At 42.9% G+C, this 23468-nt stretch overlaps 1 protein-coding gene and 1 non-coding gene across 2 annotated transcripts in view; both read right to left on the bottom strand.

Annotated features, from left to right (window-relative positions):
* Positions 1–6730: 6730 nt before the first annotated feature.
* Positions 6731–23468, bottom strand: part of EIF4G2 (eukaryotic translation initiation factor 4 gamma 2) — a gene marked incomplete at its 5' end in the record, with an annotated part of 78905 nt that continues 62167 nt past the window's right edge. Inside the window, 21 exons of the mRNA XM_039535986.1 lie at positions 6731–7556; positions 7945–8066; positions 8401–8612; positions 9572–9776; positions 12279–12537; positions 13235–13450; positions 13533–13637; positions 13881–14006; positions 14902–15015; positions 15499–15659; positions 15761–15902; positions 16105–16203; positions 16311–16394; positions 16971–17081; positions 17475–17626; positions 17716–17782; positions 17879–18010; positions 19063–19165; positions 19832–19957; positions 20460–20525; positions 20809–20915. Of these exons, the coding sequence (XP_039391920.1) occupies positions 7491–7556; positions 7945–8066; positions 8401–8612; positions 9572–9776; positions 12279–12537; positions 13235–13450; positions 13533–13637; positions 13881–14006; positions 14902–15015; positions 15499–15659; positions 15761–15902; positions 16105–16203; positions 16311–16394; positions 16971–17081; positions 17475–17626; positions 17716–17782; positions 17879–18010; positions 19063–19165; positions 19832–19957; positions 20460–20525; positions 20809–20915 (2775 nt within the window). The remainder of the gene's footprint in view (positions 7557–7944; positions 8067–8400; positions 8613–9571; positions 9777–12278; positions 12538–13234; positions 13451–13532; positions 13638–13880; positions 14007–14901; positions 15016–15498; positions 15660–15760; positions 15903–16104; positions 16204–16310; positions 16395–16970; positions 17082–17474; positions 17627–17715; positions 17783–17878; positions 18011–19062; positions 19166–19831; positions 19958–20459; positions 20526–20808; positions 20916–23468) is intronic.
* Positions 14700–14865, bottom strand: LOC120405483. Its single transcript, XR_005598598.1, has one exon. It is a non-coding gene; the product is annotated as a small nucleolar RNA SNORD97 (small nucleolar RNA).

Raw genomic sequence — 23468 nt, 5'->3', positions numbered from 1 at the left:
GGTTTCTCCCTGCAGCCAGGGGTATCTTCCAAGGTGACGGCGGTTTAGCTGTCCTCAGCCTTCCGTCCTAGCCCAGTCCCCTCTAAGGGTCGAAATGTTGCTTACAGGGGCCCCTGCCATCTGTGTTGGTGAGGCTGGCCCCTGGGTGGACACGTAGTTCTCCATTAGGGTCAGGGCCTCTATCAGGTTTGACGGCTGATGGCATGTCACTCCAGCTGGGAGAATCTGGATGAACTAATATGATAACTTCCACCACCTGCGCCCCAGTCTGTTTTTCTGGGTCTAACCAGCGCCAACACTGGTTCTTCAGACGCTGGGCCACTACCCAGGGCCGGGCTCTAGGTGGGTCTCTCTCTTTGTGAAACCTCTGACGGAATGTCTCAGGGCTGATATCTGGGGAGTTGAATATGGCTGCTTTCACCTAAGTGTAGTCTAGTGCTTCAGTGAGGTCCAAGCTCTGATAGGCTGCTTGCACAGAGCTGGTCAGGTGTGGGGCTATAGATAGCCCAATGTTCTGGTGGCCAATGTGCTGTGGTGGCCACCTGTTAGAAGGTGACAAGGAAGGCTTTGGGGTCATCTCTGGGGTCTTTTTAGTGAGCCAGATGGTCAGCCTGGTGGGTAGGGCATCTCCTATGGGTCCGGACACCTAATAGGGCTATAATAGTATCGCCACCTGCTGGATCAGGTGTGCTTTTTGTGCCTGGTGCTGGGCTGCCAGCTCCCGAATTAGCTATTGTTGCTGGGCTGAAATCTGTTGCAGTATCTGCCATTAATATTGATGAGTTGCCTGCTGTTGGCAGTTCTCTGTTTCAGCAGCTTTTCTGAGACCCTGGCCTCTTTAGGATCATTCAGTTGGTAGTCCAGTTACCCACATTCTCCACCATGTCTCACTGGGGTTCAGGTCTGGTCCCAGCAGCACTGCCTGGTGGCGATACTCTGGGTTATGTTGCCTAGTGGCAACAGTCAATGGCTGTGTCTCCCAGTGGTGAGAGTCAACAGCTGGATCGCCCACTGGCATGAATCAACAGCTGCTTTGCCTAGCAGCTAGTGTCAGTGGGTGGCTGTACTGCCCAATGGCAAGAGTCAATGGCTGGGGCAGAGAAACCCAGGCCCTCCCTGTTCCACCATGTTCCAATACAGGACCCATTGAAGCAGTTATTCCAAAATATGCAGCTTAGGGGAGTGGGTGCTCCTACACCTGCAGCCTGGGCCACTTCCTACCCCAGCTTCTGTTCCTCTGTTGGTGTCAGTGGTTCCCCTCTGAGGCCCTTCTAGAGTTCTATCTGTGCTCCAAAGGACTTTCCTCTTGCAGTTGCAGCTCATTGTTGCCAATCTCCATCACTAAAAGGCTTGTGGCAGCTTGGTGTTGAGGGCTGGGCCCAGCTGTGTGGGGTCTTTGTGGCTCTTTAGCAGGAACCTGCAACACACAACTGCTCTCCTGCTCCATCCACCAGACTAAGCTAAACTGATTCCTTTTGAGATCACCCTTCACCATAAGCATACCTAGCAGGGGTGGTGAGCAGGGCTTTGTGGGCCAAGAGCTCCTCCTTAACCCTTACTTCCCCAGTGTGGGTTCATACACCCTATCACAAGGAGACAAAGAAAGCAGGTGATTGGATCTGTGTAAAAAGCTGGACAGAAGACTGTGGGTGAGAAAAACCATCTTCAACGAAGACTGTATCGTGCTAGAGTGAGAGTTTTAGAGGTGTGTTTTCACTTTTGTTTATAACCATTGCTGACTTTCTCTTATACTTGAACTCACTTAAAACTCGTTTGATTAAATAAACTTTTTACTTTTTTTTCCCCTAAAATCAATCCAGTATTGGGTTTGACTTGAGTGAGTATTAATTCCCATTAAAGGAACAAGCTGCTGTGCTTTTGCCTCTTTAAAGGAGCAACAGCCCTTATTACTTCTCTGAATGTTCCAGGAGGCTAGACATTTCAGGGAAGATGGTTTTGGAGAAATTTGGGACTAGGTGTGTGTTGGGGGTCACTGGGCTAGTAGTAACTAAGGTTAATGGAGAACAGAGTATGGCTGTGGTGTAACAAGCAGGCTGCTGGAGTCAGAGATGCTGAACTAAGGCTGCTTAACTAAGGCTTCTTAACACAGACACCCAGTACTTATATGCTGGCTGGGAGTGTCCAGACAGGGAGCTACAGCAGCAGAGCATTCTAAGTCACTCAGTGTTACATGACAAGCAGTGACAACCTCTCTCACCTGAATTGCAACAAAACATCACACACAGTAAACTGTGCACTGGGTCTGATGAAAGGATGATGTTCTCCGCCTTGGAGGGGGCTACTATCAGAATGATTTCTGGTATGACATGGGGCTATAGATCCAGAGGTATCTTAACATAGCTTGGAGTCTTAGAGTGGAATGCCTCATCCATCCTAAAGCTAAACAGATCCATTCCCTCGAAGATATATATTTGAAGATTGCTTGGACATCCAAGGGATGCCTGCTGCCTGCAGAAAAGATGCTCAGAGTATCAGGATAGCTGTGGCCATGGACCAGGTGGCTCTCTCTTGACTCACCCATGGTTGCCTGTAAGGCTGCCTTCGCTGTGACTTTCCTTTAGTTCCTCTCTGCAGTTCTGACAGTCTGGAAAGGAATGGGGTTGCTCTCTCTCCCACACAAGGAAGCCTTACTTCATGAACAGTGCTTAATTTGCAATGCAAAACTGCAGTAATCTGAAGAGTATGTTTTTCTGATGAAAAGGTCAAGTTTTCTTCTGGACCTTTCTGGTGGACCTTATGATGTCTTGACAATCCTGTGATCCTCATAGGGATGCATATTGAATTGCTTAAAGTAACCCATTGGGTGAGATTTGGTACCTCTTCTCTACCTGTTTAAAGGTTGGGGAGTGAAACCCTAGTGTGCCAAAGGCCCTTCTTGCAGGATCCATCAAGCCCCTGCTAATGTATAAGGCAATTCACGTGGGCTCCACAGAACTCAAAAATGTCAAAACAGTTTATAGATGTCCCCTTGGATGACTGTAGTTTTGATATCCAAGGTATCTGCATCTAGACAAAGGTTTCTAGAATGGGGGGAGGGATAGCTCAGTGGTTTGAGCATTGGCTTGCTAAACCCAGGGTTGCGAGTTCAATCCTTGAGGAGGCCACTTAGGAATCTGGGGCAAAAATTGGTCCTGCTAGTGAAGGCAGGGGGCTGGACTCGATGACCTTTTAAGGTCCCTTCCAGTTCTAGGAGATTGGAGATATATCAATTATTACCTGAAAGTAGTCCATGGTTGGCACTAGAGCTCTCTCAGAATAGTGGTGCTGTTGGGTTCGATGTTGGTGAAAACAGTGCTAATAGTGGTGTTGGTTCCTAAATCAGTGCTGGGAAGGTGAAGGTGGATGCTTAAAAGCTGGAATAGTTTCTTGGTTGGCTGGGCTCTCGATGTTGATGTTAGCACCAGGCCCAAAGCATTTCTGTTTATGCTGTGCTTCCATTCCTGTAGCAGGAAGGCCTTGACAGCTGTCTTTGGACTCAAGGCCCTTCTTCTGATACATATGTGATGGCTTGTTGGAGCTACATTTGTTGTGAAGCTCCATATCAGATGTACAATCTTTTGGAGAAAGAGCAACAGATGGAGCATTTATTGGGTATCTGAGCTTCCCCCAGGCAGCAGACACATTTGTTACGCCAGTCTATCAGTGGCAACTGGATATCACACAAAGGGCAGAGAGCTTGAAGTCTAATTTGCATTGATTGTCTGAGGATTCTCTTCTATTTTTGTATTTTGGAATTTCTAACTAAAATGAAGAATTTAGAAAGTTATTGTTTGTGAAAAAATACTCTTCACTTAAGTCTAAAGCTTAGACCAAAGACTGAGTAAATTGGGCATAGGCCAAGTTCTACCTTGCTGCTGTGGGCAGTAAGAGAGAACTGAGGGAGTTTCAGAGCTACTGTTCTTGCCCAGGAGCACAAGGCCCATCCAGGGTTTTAACAGACATGGCTATGCAAAAGATTCTGAACTTATATTCACATCTACAGCATGAACTATGCTGACACATATGCAAAGAAAATTGTTTTATTATTCCACTGATTAGTCTCTAGTATGAACAAATCCCCATGCTGCCCAGGGAATTCGAAGGATGACATTTGGCTGCTCAGAAGGATCACACTCTCTCTCATTGTTAATTCATTCCAGATTCTTAGGACGACTTGTACCTTTTGTGGAAGGTGGTCTTTGGTGGAGGGATTGTAAGGAACTCTTGAGTTTGGGTCCCAAACTTCTGAAAAATTGTCTGCTGAAGCTGAGCAGATAGTGGCCTCATTCTACCTGCCTATATCCCACAGGAAAGCAGAAGGCAGCGTGAATTGAGAAGTCTGTATTTGACCAAGGTCATGGCTGGAAAGGCTGTGTCTCTGTAATCCTTCCATTGATTGCTCTTCTTTACTGAAGATTCCCATGTTCTTAGTCCTATTTGAAGAGCACAGACTGCTGAGATGCACTGTAGTCAGTGGCAGTTGGGGCCAGAGGCTGTAAAGAAAAAGGCCCTTTGCAAGGTCCCATAATGCCATTCTAAACTCTACTTGCGTGTGGTCCAGCTGGTGTATCAGGTGACTCCTCCTTCTCCTGCCAGCTACTGTAATTGTCTTTGATGCTTCTTTTGCATACTTATTCTAGATGTCCCAAATTGGGAAGAGTGGAAATGTGATGCTTAAATCCCTTCACTGCAATACTGCAGCGCAGGACAGAGAATTTTCCCCCTATGCTGTGAAGTTGGGAAGCAGGTCTAAAAACTGCCAGTCAGCTACACCAAGAGACAGCTCAAACTAGGCAATTTTCTAGGAGGCACTCCTGCCCCAGGCCACCATTTTTGTAGGAACTGTTCAGATAAAAAGATGCATTTCTGCAGTTAAAAATAAGTGTTCTCCAGTGATTCAATGATTGGTATATCTTCTATTACTACTGCAAAAGCCAGAGAAACTCCTTGTGTGAAAAGAGGGAGATACGTAAAGGGTTGTTTTTTATGCTCCTTTAATGCTAAGGAACTAGTTGTTCCCATGTTTGAGCCACCATCTTGAATGAGTTTGCCTAAGCCTCTAAGCTGTCTGCCACTGACTTAGATGGCAATCTGTCTCTCCCCCAAATCTTCAGTATATGGTGAACAGTATCTGCTTCAATTTATGTCCAGCATGAAAGGGATGTTACTTAGACCAGCAAGCTCATAATAAACCTGACTCAAGCATAAGTTGATTGTGTCTTTATGTAAGTACACTTTCACCATTAAAACACCTATTGGTAAAGCAGATTGCCAATTTGTCCCTAGTGAAATGTATACAATGAGATGTGCAACTGTTGAAAACATTTCATAGATGCCATTTTGAGCCTGCAGAGTGATAGAATAATATCATTAAACAGCTCAAGTTTGTGGCTAACTGAATAGTCTGAGTAGAAGAGAAAACTACAGTTGATGTTGCTTTCTGCTCTGACGGGGAGCAAGTATCTTTATATTTAGAGAAGGCATCAATAAGGGGATACAGTTGAAGCTTCATTAGTAAAATGTTTTACACAGTTTAAAATGTTAGTTATCCCTATGTACTGCTCATTATCCATACTACTAACATCACTGGGTTCGGGCACCTCCACTTGCCCTGTATCTAACCTAGATTATGTTGCTATAGTTGCTAGACAAAGGTAAAGAGAATTAAGGATTTATATATGGTGAAACTTCTCCCAAAAAGATGTTTAAACACACTCTGGCAACAGCTATTTTCAATACCAGCTTTCAGACCATGTTGCACTACTTGAAGCCAGCCACCCTCCACCCCCATTTTAAATGATATACTGAGCATGCTTCTAACCCTTGTGAGAACTGCACCCTCAGTACCAACCTAAAAATACACCTATTCATAGGATGAGCTACATAATTCAGTAAGAGTGACATTTAGATAGCAGTCTTGAACACTTTGTGTAGACAGTTATATTCTTGCTTTCCTTAAGATCTCATCTACCAGAAAATGTAGCAATTTAGTGCTTATGTAAAATTCTCCTTTTGTCAACATTTCATTAAAAAAAGTTACACAAGTGTTTGCAAGCTTGTCAATACTATTTCTCTATTCTAGTAGAAGGCAATAGCTTGTCCTTCAAGTGAGGAAATCCTAAATTTTAAATTGCTTGTATAATACTATTGCCATGCTGGGTTAGGCCAGTGGTTCATCTAGTCCTCATATGTAGCCAGTATGAGATACTTCACAAGAAGGTACAAGGAACCACACCACTACAAAATGCAGTCACCCAGATCTCAGGAATTAGTAAAAAACTTGCCCTGTGATGAGGATTTCTTCACCCCCACTTCCCTGCATCTCTTTGAAAAAAAAAATCCATTTAACAGTGTCTACATATTATGAAATTGCACTAATATTAAATAAAGCATTAATCTAAATTAAACTGGCCCTAACCCCTCAGTAGACATAATGTAAGGGTGACATTTAAAACTAAACTGCAAAAATCAATTAAGAATATGTTTAGATAGCCACATAAGCCACTCAAACTCCCTTTTAGATACTGTTTAAAATCAACTTTTTTTAAACACACAAATTTAACTTTTAATAGTGTAACTTTCCTCATTTAGAAAGGCCTCAGCTCTACCTCACCAGTACACCACCACCTCTATACTTTAACTTCACTACATTTGGATGAAATGTTTTTAAGGAATCCAATTAGCTTTGGACTGTCAAAGGTTCTTCTACTGGGAGACATTCGGAAACAAGTCAAGTATCACAATGTTTATTGATAGATACAAGTATATAAAATCAGGGCATGAACATGTCTTGATAAATTAAGTAGACTTAATTTCAATACTATAATAAGAGGGACCAATTCAATTTCTCACCATTTTATGTTTCACACCCACAAAAACCACTTCCAAGGGCATTTAACCACCTTTCCAAACTGATCAGTTTTTGTGCAAGTAAACCATGTTTCTTTTAAAAAGACTTGTGCACTTGCCCAGGCTCAAGGATATTAAAATCTAGCACATAAAGCCCATTACTAGAGGTAGAATTACAGGCAATATACTATTACGGCAACAACCATCGATTACAGTTAAGGATTCTCTGTAACAACCAAATGGATAATCAAATATTGCAACGACTCAAGTATTACACTGAGCAAAGTGCATTTCTACAGTATTCAGTGTTGCTATTCAGTTTTCTAACTTAACAGCCTATGATAACTGGCAGCAAAGAAAACCCTTGCAATAGACTGCTTCTGCTTGAGAACTTATGATGTAATTATTGCATGCTGCTAATACACTGTTATCTAAACATTAAAGATACTCTAAAATATTTTATGGTAGACTATGATTAAGACATACTACAAAAACCTTATGCAGAAGAACATCCTATTGACATGCTTCTGCTTTAAATATTGTGAAACATTACAGCGGAATGAATTTTCGCAGTGGTTAGGTCAAATGCAGTTACATCATAGCAACAGTGTTTGCACAAATTTAAGGCTTTGGCTGGTTCTTTAGTCAGCTTCTTCTTCAGATTCTTCTTCTTCAGCAGTTTCCAGCCAGGTTAGCCACTGGTTTACCTGCAATCATATCAATGCAATTTCAGAAGCAGAAAGAGCAGACCATGTGCGCATATACAAATTTCTACATCTCGTTCATGCGGCTTTCCCCTAAAATACTAGTATAAAAAGCAAGTATTTTGGGTAGCATACATGTCATCACAGACCTTTGCCCCTTTATTTTTGGGGGGGGGCCGGGGGGGGAGAAGGTGGAGTGCTCCTTTATCCTGCCTCATATTCCCTTCCCCAGCCCAAATAAATGCCACGTAAGAGCATTTCTAAATTAAGCTAAGTACTTAATATTTTTACAATAGGCTTCCCTGAACGCATCAGCACAATGGAAGTAGGCAAATCTGTACGGAATTTTTTTTTTTTTAAATAATTTCTGCTCCATTATACACACTGTTACCTGGAATAAAGCTTTGCCCTTCCCTGGAAACTCTTGAGTAATATCCTCTTTCCATGCCAAAAAGGCTTCCTCTTCAATAATTTCCATGTCGTAGAAATGAACAAAAAAGCGCAGTAACATGCCTATAAAAAAACAAAACAAAAAAACCACCAGGTAAACCAATTCAATATTAGGCACACTGCGTTCCTCAGAAGCAGTTTCCCCGGCTATAGAAAGCTCTATGCAAGGCTGACAATTGCACGTTCAATGAAGTTTCATTAGGTTAAGTATACGGTTGCACCCAGGTGGTAAACTTTAAGCACATCCTAATTATAAATGTAGCCGAGGCTACTATTATTATAGAGTGCCCTTTCACATAGAGGTTACTAAACACTTCACAGCATGGATGGTACTGGATTAATACTTTGCCAATTTGCTACTGTATTTGAGAGAAATATATAAATACATTACTCATACCTTTTGGAAAGTTGTTGTTGTAGCAGTGCACCTGAAGTGCATACAGAGCACTCACTTGTAGATCAACATGGTCATGAAGAAACTTCTGCATTACTGGCTTGAAGGAAAGAAGCAGTTGTTTTTCCTGTTCTAACTGCTCCTTAGAAGGAGCAGATGAAGAATCTGGTTCGTCATTAGGCGGGCTCACTTCACTTGAAATATACTGCAAGAAACTGGAAATAAAAGTTGTATGAAAACATTTTGAAGTTATACCTGAGACAGGGGTAGGCAACCTATGGCACACGTGCCAAAAGAAGCACATGGGCTGATTTTCAGTGGCACTCACACTGCCTGGGTCCTGGCCAGGGGGCTCTGCATTTTAACGTAATTTTAAATGAAGTTTCCTAGACATTTTAAAAACCTTATTTAGTTGACATAGAATAGTTTAGTTATGTATTATAGACTTATAGAAAGAGACCTTCTAAAACGTAAAAATGTATTACTGGCACGCGAAGCCTTAAATTAGAGTGAATAAATGAAGACTCGGCACACCACTTCTGAAAGGTTGCCAACCCCTGATCTAAGACTAATGAATTACTTTGACAATGTGAAAGTAGCTGTATTAAAAGTGCCTTTTTTTTTTTTAAATCAGTTGGTTAAATTCACTATCAATTTTTTCTACTTTCAACTGCTTAAAACTCCCCACGTTAAACCCAAGACCAACAAGGTCCTATTTGGGAAAGTACTCATTGGGGGAGGGAAAGCTCATTGGTTTGAGCATTGGCCTGCTCAACCCAGGATTGAGAGTTCAATCCTTGAGGGGGCCACTTAGGGATTTGGGGCAAAAATCAATACTTGGTCCTGCTAGAGAAGACAGGGGGCTGGGCTCAATGACCTTTCAGTTCTATGAGATAGGTAAGTTATTTGTGGGTCTGTTCATCTTCAGATGCAAGGAATCCTAATCTGTTTCCTTGGACTTGGTTAAGGTCGTAATGCTTTAAATAGCATTGAAAACAAGTCATCATGAACCCCCTCCTTGTGCAGGATCTTGTCTCTATATCCTCCTTCTGCAGGGTACACTTTATTCCAGCTACGTGGATACTGCATAAACCATTAGTGAGCACAAGTCCATTTTTAACATGTTTGATCTACTAAAAAGTATGATTAATTCAAAGCAAACGTATCATCTCACCTGGTCATCAAAATATTCACAAATCCCTTATCTACATGAAGTTTGGGTGAAATGTTGTCTTTAATCCATTTATAGATGGCTTGAGGAGATGGATCCAACTTTATTTGCTTCAACAGCTCCTTCTCCAGTTTTAGAAGTGGGAACAAGAAACTCAGCCCTTTCCCTTCTAAGATCTCCAGCATACGATCCTTATTCTGATCAATTTCTAAGAAAAATTGAATGAAAATTCTCAACAGACAACTTTTGAAGGCAAACAGTGAACCAAACCAGCTTAGCTGAGGAGGAGAAGTTACTTACAATTGTACAGTAACTAGAGTTCACAATGTTTTGCTACGATGGGTGCTCCAGGTAACGATGTACATGTGCCCATGCAGACTTGGAGATTTTTCTAATAGTGCCTATGGGTCTGCACCTGCACTGTATGCCTCCTTGTGCTCTGGTATGAGGGCACAGAGGGAGGAGCAGACTATGACACTCCAGTTCCTTCAGAACCTCACAGCATAGTTAAGACACCAAAGCAAATGGGAAAGGAGATAGTGGCCCAAACACAAAAAAACCCCACAACATATAGGGCCAAGACATCAGGACGAATGTCAATTACTATGAGTAGGTTTAAACTAGTGTAAATGGTAGATTCTCTGCAACTTCAAAGTCTTTAAAATCATGATTTGAGGACTTTAACACAGCTAGATGTTATGGGCCTATTAAAAGGAGTGGGTGGTCAAGGTTCTGTGGCCTGTAATGTGCAAGTCAGATTAGCGCAAGGGTTCTGAACCGGGAGGTTGTTAGGTTAAACTGAGAGAGAGAGAGAGAGAGAGAGAGAGAAGAGTCACAAGCTGTTAGCCTCCATCTTCAAACCGTACTTTGCCTCCAGCATTTATAATAGTGTTAAATATAATATAAACAAAGGTGTTTTTAATGGGGGGGAGGGGAGATTTGCACTCAGTTTTACTGTGTGAAAGGGGTCACCAACTCAAAAGTCTGAGAATCCCTGGATTACAGGATCACCATGGTCCCTTCTGGCCTGAAAATCTATGCATCTAAGTTAAGTAACTTACTAGAGTTATTGTCCCTATGAGTGTACCACATAAAAGTCCCAAGCAGTTCCTTAATGTGGAGGAGGGAGGTGCTTAGGAGGTGGATCCTGTACAGTGTAGAACAGCTTCAAAGGCTGTGTCCACTCTGAAGGCATGATGCTATGAAGATGTATTAAGGGAGGATCAGGTGGCTGACTTGCAAGTGTCCTTGGTGGGCACCTTCTTAAGGAAGGCAATGGAATCAGATGAACCCTCATGGACTAAGCAATGACTCGAGGAGGTTCATCCCAGAGGGCAAAATGCACCACCATATCCACTTCAGTCTGAGAGGAGATTGAATGACCCCCTCCAAAGGGCAGAGTTCAGGGAAAGCCCTTTGGAGGACTTACTTTGAAAAGGACAGAAAGCCAGGGCTCATTTTATATCTTATGTATGAAGACTAGTCTCTGAACCTTATCCAAGTTCCACTTGTCTAGAAAAGACAGCTGAATGTCCTGACTGATGTCCAGTCCAGTGATGCTTTACGGAAGAGGTGTGTGATAGGCCTGTAATGTAACTTTGTCCAGAAAAATCACAGCATATGGTGGGTCAGCCATGAAGGCTTCCAGTTCCCCATTCCTTCTGGCTTAGGCAACTGCCACAAGGAACGAAGAGCTGAAGGACAGACGTAGTAGTAAGCAGGTTGCCCTGTGTTTGAAGGGAGATCCTCTTACTGTGTTAAGTATTAAGCTGAAGTTCCAGGGTAAGTTGTGGTCCTACACTGGAGGGAACCAATTAAAAAAGCCCTTATGGAATCTTGCTGCAGGATATGCAAAGATAAGGGTTTTTTCTGAGTGGCAGCTGGAACAAGCCCATCAATTTCAGGATTAGAACAAAACGCTGAAGATAGATTTCCTGCTATTTAAAAAGAGTAGAAGTACTTCCAGATCTGGTACACTCAACTTTATGTATCTTCTATCGATTCTCCCCTGATATCTACCTACAAAAAGAACCAACTGAATTTCAGGAGGACATTACTGCTCTAGGCCTGAGAAGCAGGGATGATAAACTAGGGCAGGTTATGGAGCCCAACTACTAGGTCAGGAGAAGGTAGAGACAGCCCAGATGGGTCAGGAACCACACCAGTCTTGGCCACACTGCGGTTATGAAAGCAATCATGGCTCTCTCTCATTTCAGTTTAAGAAGGGCTTTATGGATCAGTGAAATTGGAGGGAAGACATGTAAGAGACCCCAGGGACCACTGTGCCAGAAGACATCTCCCAAGAGTCTCAACTGTGTATCTTCCACACACTGTGCTCTGAGAAAACTGGCACTTTAAGTTGGAAGGCATGGCAAAAAAGGTCTACCTGAGGAAGGTCCCTGTTCAGGCTATCTTGATGGCACTACTAGCCCCAAATAAATCTCCAATTAAGAATGCAATGGCACGCAAACATCCTCATCTCAGCATCCATATAGACAACTTGAATATCATGGATACTATAGCAAATAAGTCAGCGGGGTAGAAAAAACCTGATTAATTTAAGAAATTCTGCTATATGACAAAGTTATTTATTAACTGACATCCGCCTCCGCAAGAATGTTTCACAGCATTTTCCACCCTAGTGCACTTTATAGAAGTTGAAAGATAAAATGATTAATGTCATGTCACAGGAAGTATTTTGATCGCTTACCTGGCAACATCTTCTGCATGTTGACTTTGCTTTGTTGGAAGAGTTCAGTTAGCCATTCTCGGTCTTGTAACTTAGCTAACTGCTGAAGGCAAAGCAAGAAGAGGGGGAAATGGGTGCCACTCTCTAGTGGTTGAGCCAGTTCTGAAATGCTCACCAGTTCTGAAATAATAGCACGGGCTGCAAACTGTGCTAAGTAGGATTTCACCAAAGGGATGTCTACCTCCAGTTTGGGACACTGGTCCAATACATTCAGGAATGCCTAAGAAAGAGGGAAGAATATTAGAGTTGTCAGCAACATGATTAGTCTAGGGAACTACAAGATGAAAGAACCTTACACGCAAGCACTATTCTTTCTAAAAGACACGACCTACACATCCAGTGAAAAGTGTGTCTATTATTTGGAGTAGTACCTGTATTTACTATAGCAGTGCTGTTTTTTTGTTTTAAACTTTTTGTATTGTGACTCCTTTCACATAAGCCTCTGAGTGCGACCCCTCCTTATACATTTTGGGGGTGGGGAAGAGGAGACAAATTAATGGGGGCTGGGAGCTGTCTGTCCCACAGAGCTGATGGTTGCATGGGGACTGCAAGCTACCTTGCAACCTGAAGAATTATGACCCCCAGTTTGAGAACCCTTGTACTACAGGATATTGGGGGGGGGGGGGAATGGAGGAGGGGGAGAAAAGGAGAGTGTTTTCCCAATTCCTTACTTGATACAATTTTAATCTAGTCAGTTCCACCATTTTCATGTGTGGATCTCGACACAGTATCCACTGAGACTGTCTGTCACATTTGAAATAGGAATGTAGTTGTAAAGCCACAACAATTGGGACAGGGACTTGCAAAGTTCGCATTCAAATAACTTACAGTTTTTAAGCGGACTACCTTTTTGAAGCTAAGCATCAAAAAGAGAACCTTTAACTCAAAAAGAACTCCAGAGCTACAACATGGAGTACCTGCATGAAGTTGTCACTAGTGGCTATTCCTTCCTGTTTGAGTAAGCTGATCAAAGCACTTGCTTTCTCTTTATCTTCATCTGATCGGTCTAGGGATTGAATGATTACTTTGCTCAACATCTCAGGTAGGAAGGGCTTTGGAGCCCTCATTTCTCTCACACCATTTATAGCATCATTTGCATTTCCATTGTTCAGATAGTCAGTCACAACAGCTTCCTGAAATAGAAATGAATCTGAGCTCCACTGATTTCTTGCAGTAGCTGTGTCCCGTTTGGAACAGAGTAAAACATTAACTTACAGTGAGTTTAAGCAATTCTTCCTTAGAAGGTGGCGGCTTTTTACTGATCTTTGCAGGCTTCTCTTGAATAAGTGGTGGATTTGTTTTGAGACCAAGCTGAGGAGGCTTGAAAATAAGTGATAAAGTTAGGGTAGTTTCAGAAATTCAATATTTGGTTACATTTATTCAAATCTTTTACTGAAACTACAGCCAGAAGAAAACCCTGTATTCTTTCCAATATTGTTTTTTATATACGATTGTTATTTATCTTGATGCATGTGCAAGAGCTACTTTAGTTGTCAGCGCTTAAATTGCATACATATTTATACAGAGCTAAACAATAGTCAGTTATCAAATTAGGATATTTACCTGTCCCAAAGGTGGTGTCTGAGTGCGTGGTGGTTGTGCACTGGGAGGAATCATAGTTATTTGGGGCTGAAGCTTTGGCACTTGGTTCTTATTCATTAGAAAAGATTGAGCAGGTCTCAGGCTAATCTGTAAGAAGACAAATCCTAGCCCATCAAATTGCTGAAGTTCCCTGGCAAGTCACTAAATAATCAGAGTATCTCACAAGCCCCGCTAATGTAGTGTAGTGACTCAGGACAAATTTATTTTTGTAACCTGATCTTGATCTCATGCCAGTTTTACATTAGTGTATTCAATGGGATTATTTCAGAATTTACACTGGTAAAACTAATCAGGATTAGGCCACGTGTGTACTTCAACGCCCAAGAACAACAGGATGAACCAAGGATAAAATTTCCAATTTGAAACAAGGTGTGTTAATATAAGGTGCCTGTATATTTAAGTCTTGGCTTAATCAATATCAAAACACAATATTGCTTGTTTTAGCCTTGGGTTGGTATTTTGATGACTGCAAAATAGACCCAAAGTGATTTGCTTTGGAAACAGATGCATGGTTATTAGATAAGCCAAGATTTAAAGGAAAAATATTCAAGCGGACATCTCGGTGACTGTGTCAAATGCAGAGTAAACTTTGCATTACTGTACATGCATATCAGTTTTAAAATTGACGTAAATATTATTTTATCATGGCCAACCACTCCCCAAAGCAGACCTTAAAACACCCAAAAACCTAAACACCTATATTAAGACCAGATGAAGAGCTCCTTTATATGAAAGGCCAGAGGTATTGACCTTGCTTTAGGAAAGAAAAATCCTGAGAAATTGCCCTCATATCTCATAATCTTGCTCATAGGACGCTGGACACCCAAGGATAATGAGGGTTAAAGTGAAAGTGGAGAAGGGACAAAGAAGAAAAGAGGAGGAGATAAGAAGCAGAGGTCCAGCATTAGTCCTCGTAATAACGCGTCTTGCTATAATCATTGGGCAATATATTAAGAATGCTGCAAGTAATGTAGGTATATACCTCATCTGCATTAAGCTGTCCTTTCTTAGAAAACCGAGGTGGCATATCCTTCGACTGTCCTTGTTGCTGGGATAACAGTCCCTGATTCTGGTTATGGTAGAGCTGGCTTTGCCCCTATTTCCGAGAGAGAGAGAAAGAGACAGACAGAAAGAAGTGCAGATGACGGGGGTGCACAAAATATGGTAGTAGTACCAAAAGGAACTAGAAAATATTTGCCAGGGAAGGAAGAAAGAGGAAAATAAAGTAGTGTATTCTATCCCTATCCAGGGCCATGGATTTAAAAGAAATAAATTGACACATTACACACTTCTGACTCAGTCATAAAATGTGTACCTTCCCTGGCAATAAAGAAAGAAGTCTCCCTTGCATCAGTCTCTCTCCTCTCTTTTTCCCCCCCCTTTTTCTGGAGGGGTAGGGGGATGGTTGGGGAAGAAATGACTGCAGTGTGCAAGAAATGCTTATTTTCCTACCAGCTGTAAGAATCTTATACAACACAGATGACCATCATCCATCTGGAAGCCTGCACATCTGTCTCAATCTAAAGAGATTCCAAAACTAAGGTTTCAGATATACCTAATCACCAAAAGTCTTCCTTACCTGATTTTTCAAAAAAGATTTCCCTAGATCTCCAAACTGGGATTGAGCAGGAGGCATGAGGTGTCCCCCATGGCCATTGAAAAGTTGATTTGAACGATGACGTCCCATGGTTGGTGAAAATCTATCCTGAATAACTCCTGGACCAGTACCAATTCCGCTACCTGTACATAGGAAGGTGAATGAGAACGCAGACAGTCATGTACACACCTGACATTCAAGAGAATGCTGCTGCTGCCACAGCAGCTTTAGGATTTCAGTTTACCTGGCATTTGTCCAAACATATCAGCAAGCCCTCCAAGTGGGTCCCTGTCAAGTTTCATCCTGGGTGGCATAAACGGTCCCTCCAGAAAGAAGTCGCTTCTCATCCCTTGAGCCATAGGAGCAGGAATAAAGACTCCCAGATCCTTCAAAGACAAATTTAGAATCTTAGTCAATTCATATTGATAGGTCTGCAAGCCCAGAACATGTATTACCAGTCTATTCAGATTCTAGAATTAAGATTTTAGTCGGAGTCCAGGAGTTTGACCAACCCCTTCATGCAAACATGCCACAGATGACCAATAATAGATCATTACATTTGGTGCAAATGTACATGGAAGTACTTACTTTTACTGCATCTTGACGGATTTGATTGATAGTCTTTGGTCCATTGTCAAGAAAAGCTTTGCGAGGAACCCAGTTGTGTTCTCTCAACTCCACAGTATCCTAAAGGAAAAAAGCAAAAACTTAATGGACCAAAAAAAAAAAAAAAAAAGGGGGGGGGGGGGAAGAGAAGAGACAAAGAGGGCAAGAAACACGACCAGCACTCTTACCTGCAGCAGGAAACGAATCCTTGCTGGCAATTCCTTACTTAACATCAAGGAGCGCATACGGGCAAAGTACTGATCCATTAAGGACTAAGAGGAGAAGGAAGCCAAGTTTAACTTAGTTGCTTAAAGTTGTGGTTTCCCCCTCAGTCTCTCTTTTCAGTATCAGTATTACAAATTACATTTAAAATGTGGCAGTGTTCAAATTCTCTAAAAATAGTAAAGAGAAACAGGCTGTTGTCCTCCCCTTGTTTCCCATTTCCTTAAAGGAATGGTTTGGACTGGACTGTAGCTGAATCCCTAGATTATCTTCTGCCCAAGTCACTGAGGCAAAGGTCAGAAATATCAGTCAATACTATTTAGCTTTGTAAACATTCTGACAGTGACCAGCTACTAAAAATAACTACGAAGACAAGACAGGTCAACCTTAAGAGACCAGGGGTAGGAAAGTTATAGGCCACAAAATAAACATGTAACTAGTTCCTTGTGCTCAGAATATAATTCTACAGCATTTCCGGGATAAAAATTAGTATTTACGTACATAATTCCTCAACTTTCTAGAGTTAAAATTGTGAAAAAGCAACTTATTTCTGCCCCCCCCCCTTTTTTTGCGCAGAGAGCCATTAAAAAAAAAAGTTAGTACTTCAGTTTGAAAGAAAGACATACCTTGGCTTTTGCATGGTCTAGTCTAGGTCCCACTGTCCTCATTATCTGACAGAGGCATTCCAAATCCTCCCCCATATCCTTGAGTTGGACTCTCTTCTTCTTTTCCAAAAGCTAAAGGAGGGATTATTTCCATTAAGAGGGGGATCTTTTTGCAGACAGTTATGAGGTTAATTCAAAATACAGAATGCTCTCCCCACTCTCTCTATATATAGAGCCTTATCCTGCAAAATACCTGGACCAAATTAAAACTTAATCTTGGAGAATTCTTATAGAACTCTTAATAAAAGCTATGTACTGCACTGAAAGTTGCCCCTTAAATAAATAAATGGTATTTTGCACTGTCATTAACTATTCAATTTTTCCTACATACACACCCTAAAAAAACACAAAAAAACCACATACATCTCTTAAAGCAGTATTGACTATTTTGCACTTGAATGTTAGCTGTAAAGAACTATTTCACTGAGGTGGTACACACCAAATTTAGGAAATCCTGACACTTACTGTTTTGATGCACTTATGAAGGATAGATTCATGAATAAGATCAAGCTTGCCAAGTTCTCCAATGAATTTGATGTTCCCCAGCATCTTGATCTTGGCAATAGCTCTCTGTTCCTCCTCCTCCGGGAGGAGGGGGCCATCACGCTTATCATAGACTGGACATAAGAGATGTTGGTCAACAATACTGTACAAATATACATAAGATATAAAGTCTAGATTTAATATAGAATAGTTTTAATCTTACTATCAACATTTCTGGTGCGGTTTTCAAATTCATCTTGAAGTTTAGAAATTAGGAGGCGTCTGAATGTCTACAAACGAGATATAATTAGGTTTCAGACCAATGCAGTTATCCACACAAGCAAAAAGTTTAGATTTTCAGTGAGAGAGAGGAATAAGACACTCACTGTGCTTTGCTTCTGTCCTGGATGACACTCTGCTGATGGGCCATCAAAGTTGGGTGCATCTTCTGCCAGCCGCAGACATAGTTGAGCATACAGGGAGCTATACTTCGGCTCTTCAAGGGCTTTGTCTACGATCTAAAGAAAATAGTATGTTTCTAGTAAAGTAACTTTAATTAGAACTTTAAGATATTCACTACTTAATCCTGTTAGTGTCCTAGTGGACATATTCTAACAGAGGGCATTTTAAAAAAAAAACTTATTTGGGGCAAAGTACCCAATCATAAAATTACAAGAGTCACTCTTTGTGTGTGACTATTGCTCCAGATGGACTCCTAGTATTTCCTAACCTCTTATAGCCTTAGAGAACTCTAGTGTCTTGTGTAATCTTCAATAAACTGGTATTCCAATGTTAAAAAATACCTTCCTCCCTCTCCTCCAACCATCTCAGAATCTATTAGAGCCGTACAACATTGCTATGGGATTTAAGACAGTAATTGTGCCTGAGCTCACACATCTTTTATTTCATGACAACGAGTGTATTTGGTTCTTCCTCAGCACCGGGGGGGGCGGGGGGGGGGGGGAAGAGAGGAGAAGAAGAAATCACAGCATGGTGTATGTGTCTGTGGACTAGATTATCTCTCAAAGTCCCTGCCAGCCCCACTTTAGTTCACTTGACTATATTTAACTAATTTACATAAAGCACAATGATGGGTAGTACAGTACAACTCTTGTTTTTCACAGTATAACTACTATAGTAGCAATGTTTCAAAAAAGCTACACTATCACTTGGCACTCAAAGTTTAACAGAGTCCCAAGACCACCTACAGAAATATCAGAAGCATTTGTGGCTAGTAAAAGCCTGCTTCAGATGAAAAAGCCTTCACATCCTGTACTACTGTAGAAATCTTTACCAGGAAAGGTTGTTTTAATATATGAATAAAAGTTAAATTGGTTGTTATTTAAGCTGCTGCTTCTCTTCCAGTTGTAATCCCCGATGTGTAATAAAATTAAGTTTTGGGCAATTTTCCTTCATCTATTTGGCTCTATTTTATATCAGAATTGTTCCTGATAGACTTTAACCAAGATTATTCATCCTTTACGCAAATACTCTTAGTTTTATAGTACAATCACTTAGATATTCTTATTAAATACTAAATTCATATGTACTTAAAATACACCCGACTTACCAGCAGTATGATCCCTTTTAGGATGAGCTTAGACTCTACACCCACATTGAGGAGCTCAAGGCATAGCTTGTCAAACTTTTCAGGAGTAAGTTTATTTAGTATGCTAGAAGAAGAAAAAAGTTAGAGGAATCAGTTATGTTTGTAAAATGTTCACACAGCCCATACAGTTTAATTTATGTGAGTTGGGGTTAAGATTTGAGTTGTCCTGGTTTTCTTCCAGTTATCACTTTAGGTAAGTGTTTGTTAACTAGAGGCGGCTTTTTAGGGCACATGAGAAATGCACTCTCAGCAGCAAACAGAATATAGCAATCTTAACCCCACCACCCCTTACAAGTTTTTTACATGATGCAGGCTGACAATTCAGATTTTCTACTGCTCTGGCTCCACCAAGGAATCTCTGACCAGATTCAGGAATACTCTCTTGTAAGCTTATGCACATGTATTTGCCCCTCCTTCTAACCCTTCCATTAGGAACCATGTATTTCAATTTTAAACATACAAGACAGTGGTTTCAACCTTTCATTTTTGGACCCCAAAAACAACCCCCACCCCCAAACTTTTAATGGAGGTGTTGACCCCTTTGGAAATCTTGGATGTAGTCTGTAGACCTCTTGGGGTCTGAAGACCACAGGTTGAAAACTATTGGTATAAAAGTACTTATACTACAGATTGATAAGATAATAGGAGGAGGAGGGGGAGAAGAGAAGGTAATTTTTAGTACTCCACTTTGCCAATCAATATTAACCTTAAAAATAACAGACCAACTCACCCTCTTACTTTCCTGAAGATTGCATCATGTCGTTCTTTGTCATTTGCGGAGTCGTCATCTCGTCTAGTGCTTCGTGAAGGAATCCATTTCTGAGCGTTTTGCCCTGGGGTTTTCCCCAGGAACTCGCTATATTTATTGAAAAATATAAATAAAGGAAGTAAACTGAGAAAAGAAGATTTTGCTCAAATGTTGTCATAAGCAGCATAAGCTTTGAATGTCACCTTAGATTTAGGTTATGAACCTGCAAGTAGTTGTGCAATAGATGCTCCCATAGCCTATGGGGACATTATGGAGACCCACATACTTCTTTTGTAAGATTGGGTGTTCTTTAGTGTCCCCACCAACTCCTCTGCACACCCCCTTGACTTCATTTCAGTGAAATGAAATCTGTTAGTAATTGCCTACTGTTAGCCAGTTTAACTAAAAAGAAAAATGTGTCTCTAGTATACAAAACTGGAATAAGATTTGTCAGTGTTAGCTTTGTTACAGATGACAACAGTCTAATCACATGGTGTCTTGGAGAAGTCTACAGGTTTGAGATCAATAATTGCTGTTATGTATGTATGCAGACTCTTTATTTATGGCTATATATGTTCTTAACACCGACATGGCAATAGGACATACATACCTGTTGCTGGCAGTCTTGGGATAGTGCTGAGGTGCACCCCTACTACCTCCTCCGCCTGAAGAAGCACTGTTTCAGAGAAGAAAATATCCTTATTCAAGGCTTTTCAAAAGTACTCTCTCTAGCACAGGCCTAGCTACACAATTTTTTTGTATATTTTATTTGAAAGTTTAGCTATACATCCTTCACAAACAGAAGTTAAAAGTGATACAATTAATCTGTCCCTTAGCATATGAAACTAACTTAACATTCTCAGAGCCAGTTGAACATATATATTGCCAGACATTTTGCTTTTGAGTTATTTCACAATAGTCTGTCATGATATATTTTGGGGAATATGGATAACACCTACCTGAAACGAGAAGCACCCCCTTCTGCAATCGCACTCTCCACTTTGGCGGCTTGACAACGAAGAATCTTCAAAAGAATAATAAATTGACAGGGTGGGGGGAAAAAAACCTAGAATGACAAATCAAGAGCTCATATTACAATTATTCGCTTGTGCTTATAACAGTTCTTTTCTTCAGCACGATGACATCTATCAACACAAACCACATTATTTGAGTTTAACTATGTGGGTTTTTTTTTAAAAAAAATAATAAAAAGTTCCCCAGAGCTTAAATACAGTTTGAAAGTCAGTTTATTCCTTCACTTATGTGCAACACTTGATAACATAAAGCAATGTAGGGACATCCTTAGAAAGCTTAATTATGTGACCATAATTGTCTCTCTTGCGGCCAAAAACAAGGTCTAAATTCTTGTCTGAGACACACCTTTTTCTTACAGGTTTCTTTAAAAATATATATATTCTACGGTCTGATGTCATATTTGCTTAAGATGTGGTCCAGTTTTAAAATAAAGATTTGTACTATTGTGAAGTTTGGCAGGAACAGCCACGCAATAATGTCAAATCTAACAGGAATGCATCCTAAACACTGTAGTGTGAACAGATGTGCCAGATCATAAAGTGTTTAATCCAGGCCTATTTAAGATCACATGAATATCTAATCCATATGAAAGATAGTCATTTAACTACAGAACTGCTTTAAGCCCCATTTGCCTCACCCTACAAATGGTTAAGATTCAAAGATGGAGGTAGTTTGATCATGCCCGGAAACGTGGGTGGCCTTTAAAAGAAAAATCAGAGCCGTACTCATCATGGAGGTAGTCTGCTCTGAAGACAAAAGATCGAGCATCTTGACAGTTCTTTGTTTCAAAATTTTACTTCCATAGCCTTTTCTACTGGCTCAACCATTTAAAAAAATTAAGTGATGAGCTAAAGCATGATGGAGCCTAGCAGAGTTCTTTCACCAGAGGATAAAACCATGAAAGGTGTTTCCCCCTGAGGAAGTCTCCGTCTCCCCCTCCCTCCTATGCGCGTTTGGCAGGTAAGCGCTACCTCCTACTTTTTAAAGATACTTTCCGCTTGAGCAATACACCTTCTAATCCTGCCCTGGCAGCTCCCCCCCCACCCCCCGCTTCTCTCCAGCAGCCCGCTCGGGCTGGGAGCAAGGGAAGGGAACAAAAGGGCTGCGGGAAACGCAGGCGGCAGCACCGGCGCCTCCGCAGGACACAGGCACTCTCCCCCCACCCCCCCGCACGGAGCCCCGAACGCCCCCCTCCCCCCGCCTCCGGGCGCCGCCCGTTCCTAGGCTCGGCAGGCCGGGCCGGCTCTTTGTTCTCGGCGAGGGAAGCAGGAAGCCCCCAGCCCGCCCTCTGCAGGGCGACGGGCTGCTCCCCCGTTACGCGCAGCCCGCGAGGGCCTCGCGCCCAGACAAAGCGCTTCCCCCTTCGCTAGCGCAGGGAGGCACCGGAATAAAAAGACAAAGGGGGGGCTGATGATGAAGTTCCTCCGGATCGAGGGGCTCGCCCGCCCGCCCCCCCCGGGGGGGGACCCTATGGGGGCGATCACGGTCCCGAAGGCGCATCCCCTTCTTGGGCAGGTCGGGGTCAGGGACGCGCCCCTCCCCGGGGCAGCTCAGGGCCCCTCACCCGCCCTCCCGATGTGTGCGAGGGCAGGCAGCTTCTCCGGGATTACGTGGGAGCCACGCTGCCTTCCCCGCAGGCCTCGGGTCTCTGCTTCCCCTTCACCCCGCCGCGAGCGGCCGAGGCGCCCTTCCAAGGGCAGAGCCCGTAACCGGCTCCCTCCGCCGCGCCTCCCCACGCCCGGCCCCTCCCCGCGGCTTCTCAGCCGAGCCGGACGGGCTGCGAGTCTCTGCCCTTCGCCCACCGGCCGGGGAGAAGCCGGTCCCGACGGCCGGGGCCGCCATTTTGTAGTGAAGAAAGAGGGGGAGGCGAAAAGAAGATGGCGGCCATTTTAGCGGCGGCCATTTTAGACAACAGTACCCCCCAGCGCTGTCCGCCGGCACCGGCTTCCTCACCTTCCCTGGGGCCTCGTCAGCTTCACCGGGTCCCGGCGGCTACCAAGGGCGGGGGGAGAGGCGAGAGAAGGGAGGGGGAAAGAGGGAGCCGGGGACCGGGGTAGGGAGGGGGGGGAGCGTACGACGCAGGACGAGCCTCCGAATCACCCAAGCAGGAGCAGCCAAAAGCTTCCTTCGACCACCTCCATAGAGATCCAACTCGCAGCCGCTTCTAACGCGCACTGAGCCAGCCCCACTAACTTTATTACCCTGCGCGCAACCTACCCCGCCTCAGCACACCAACAGCCAATCGCCGCCGGAGACTCCGCCCACCCCCGCCAATCAGAGCAGAGGAAGGGGGCGGGGATAGAGCAAAGATGGGGGAGGAGCGAGCAAGGAAAGGTTGGTTGAATAGCAGCACCTCCGCAGTGCAGCACCGGTATGCGCGAAGACATTTACGGCGACAGGTTTGCGTAGCTGACTGGGTGAAAGGGGGGCGGTTGCGCAAGTGGCGCACCCATTCAATGGGTGCTGCCTGCCTGTCTCCCTTCTTTGCTGTTTGTTCCCATGTTTCTCCCATCGGGCAGTCTCCTGCTTCAGGAGGGTGAAGGAGCTGTCCCTGTGCAGTACATCGGGCTACCCTGCTCACAGT

This window comes from Mauremys reevesii, linkage group 4 (genome assembly GCF_016161935.1).
Source record: "Mauremys reevesii isolate NIE-2019 linkage group 4, ASM1616193v1, whole genome shotgun sequence".
NCBI classification, from domain to species: domain Eukaryota; kingdom Metazoa; phylum Chordata; order Testudines; family Geoemydidae; genus Mauremys; species Mauremys reevesii.
Note: the sequence above shows the minus strand (reverse complement) of the source record. Positions and strands in the feature narration are given on the sequence as shown.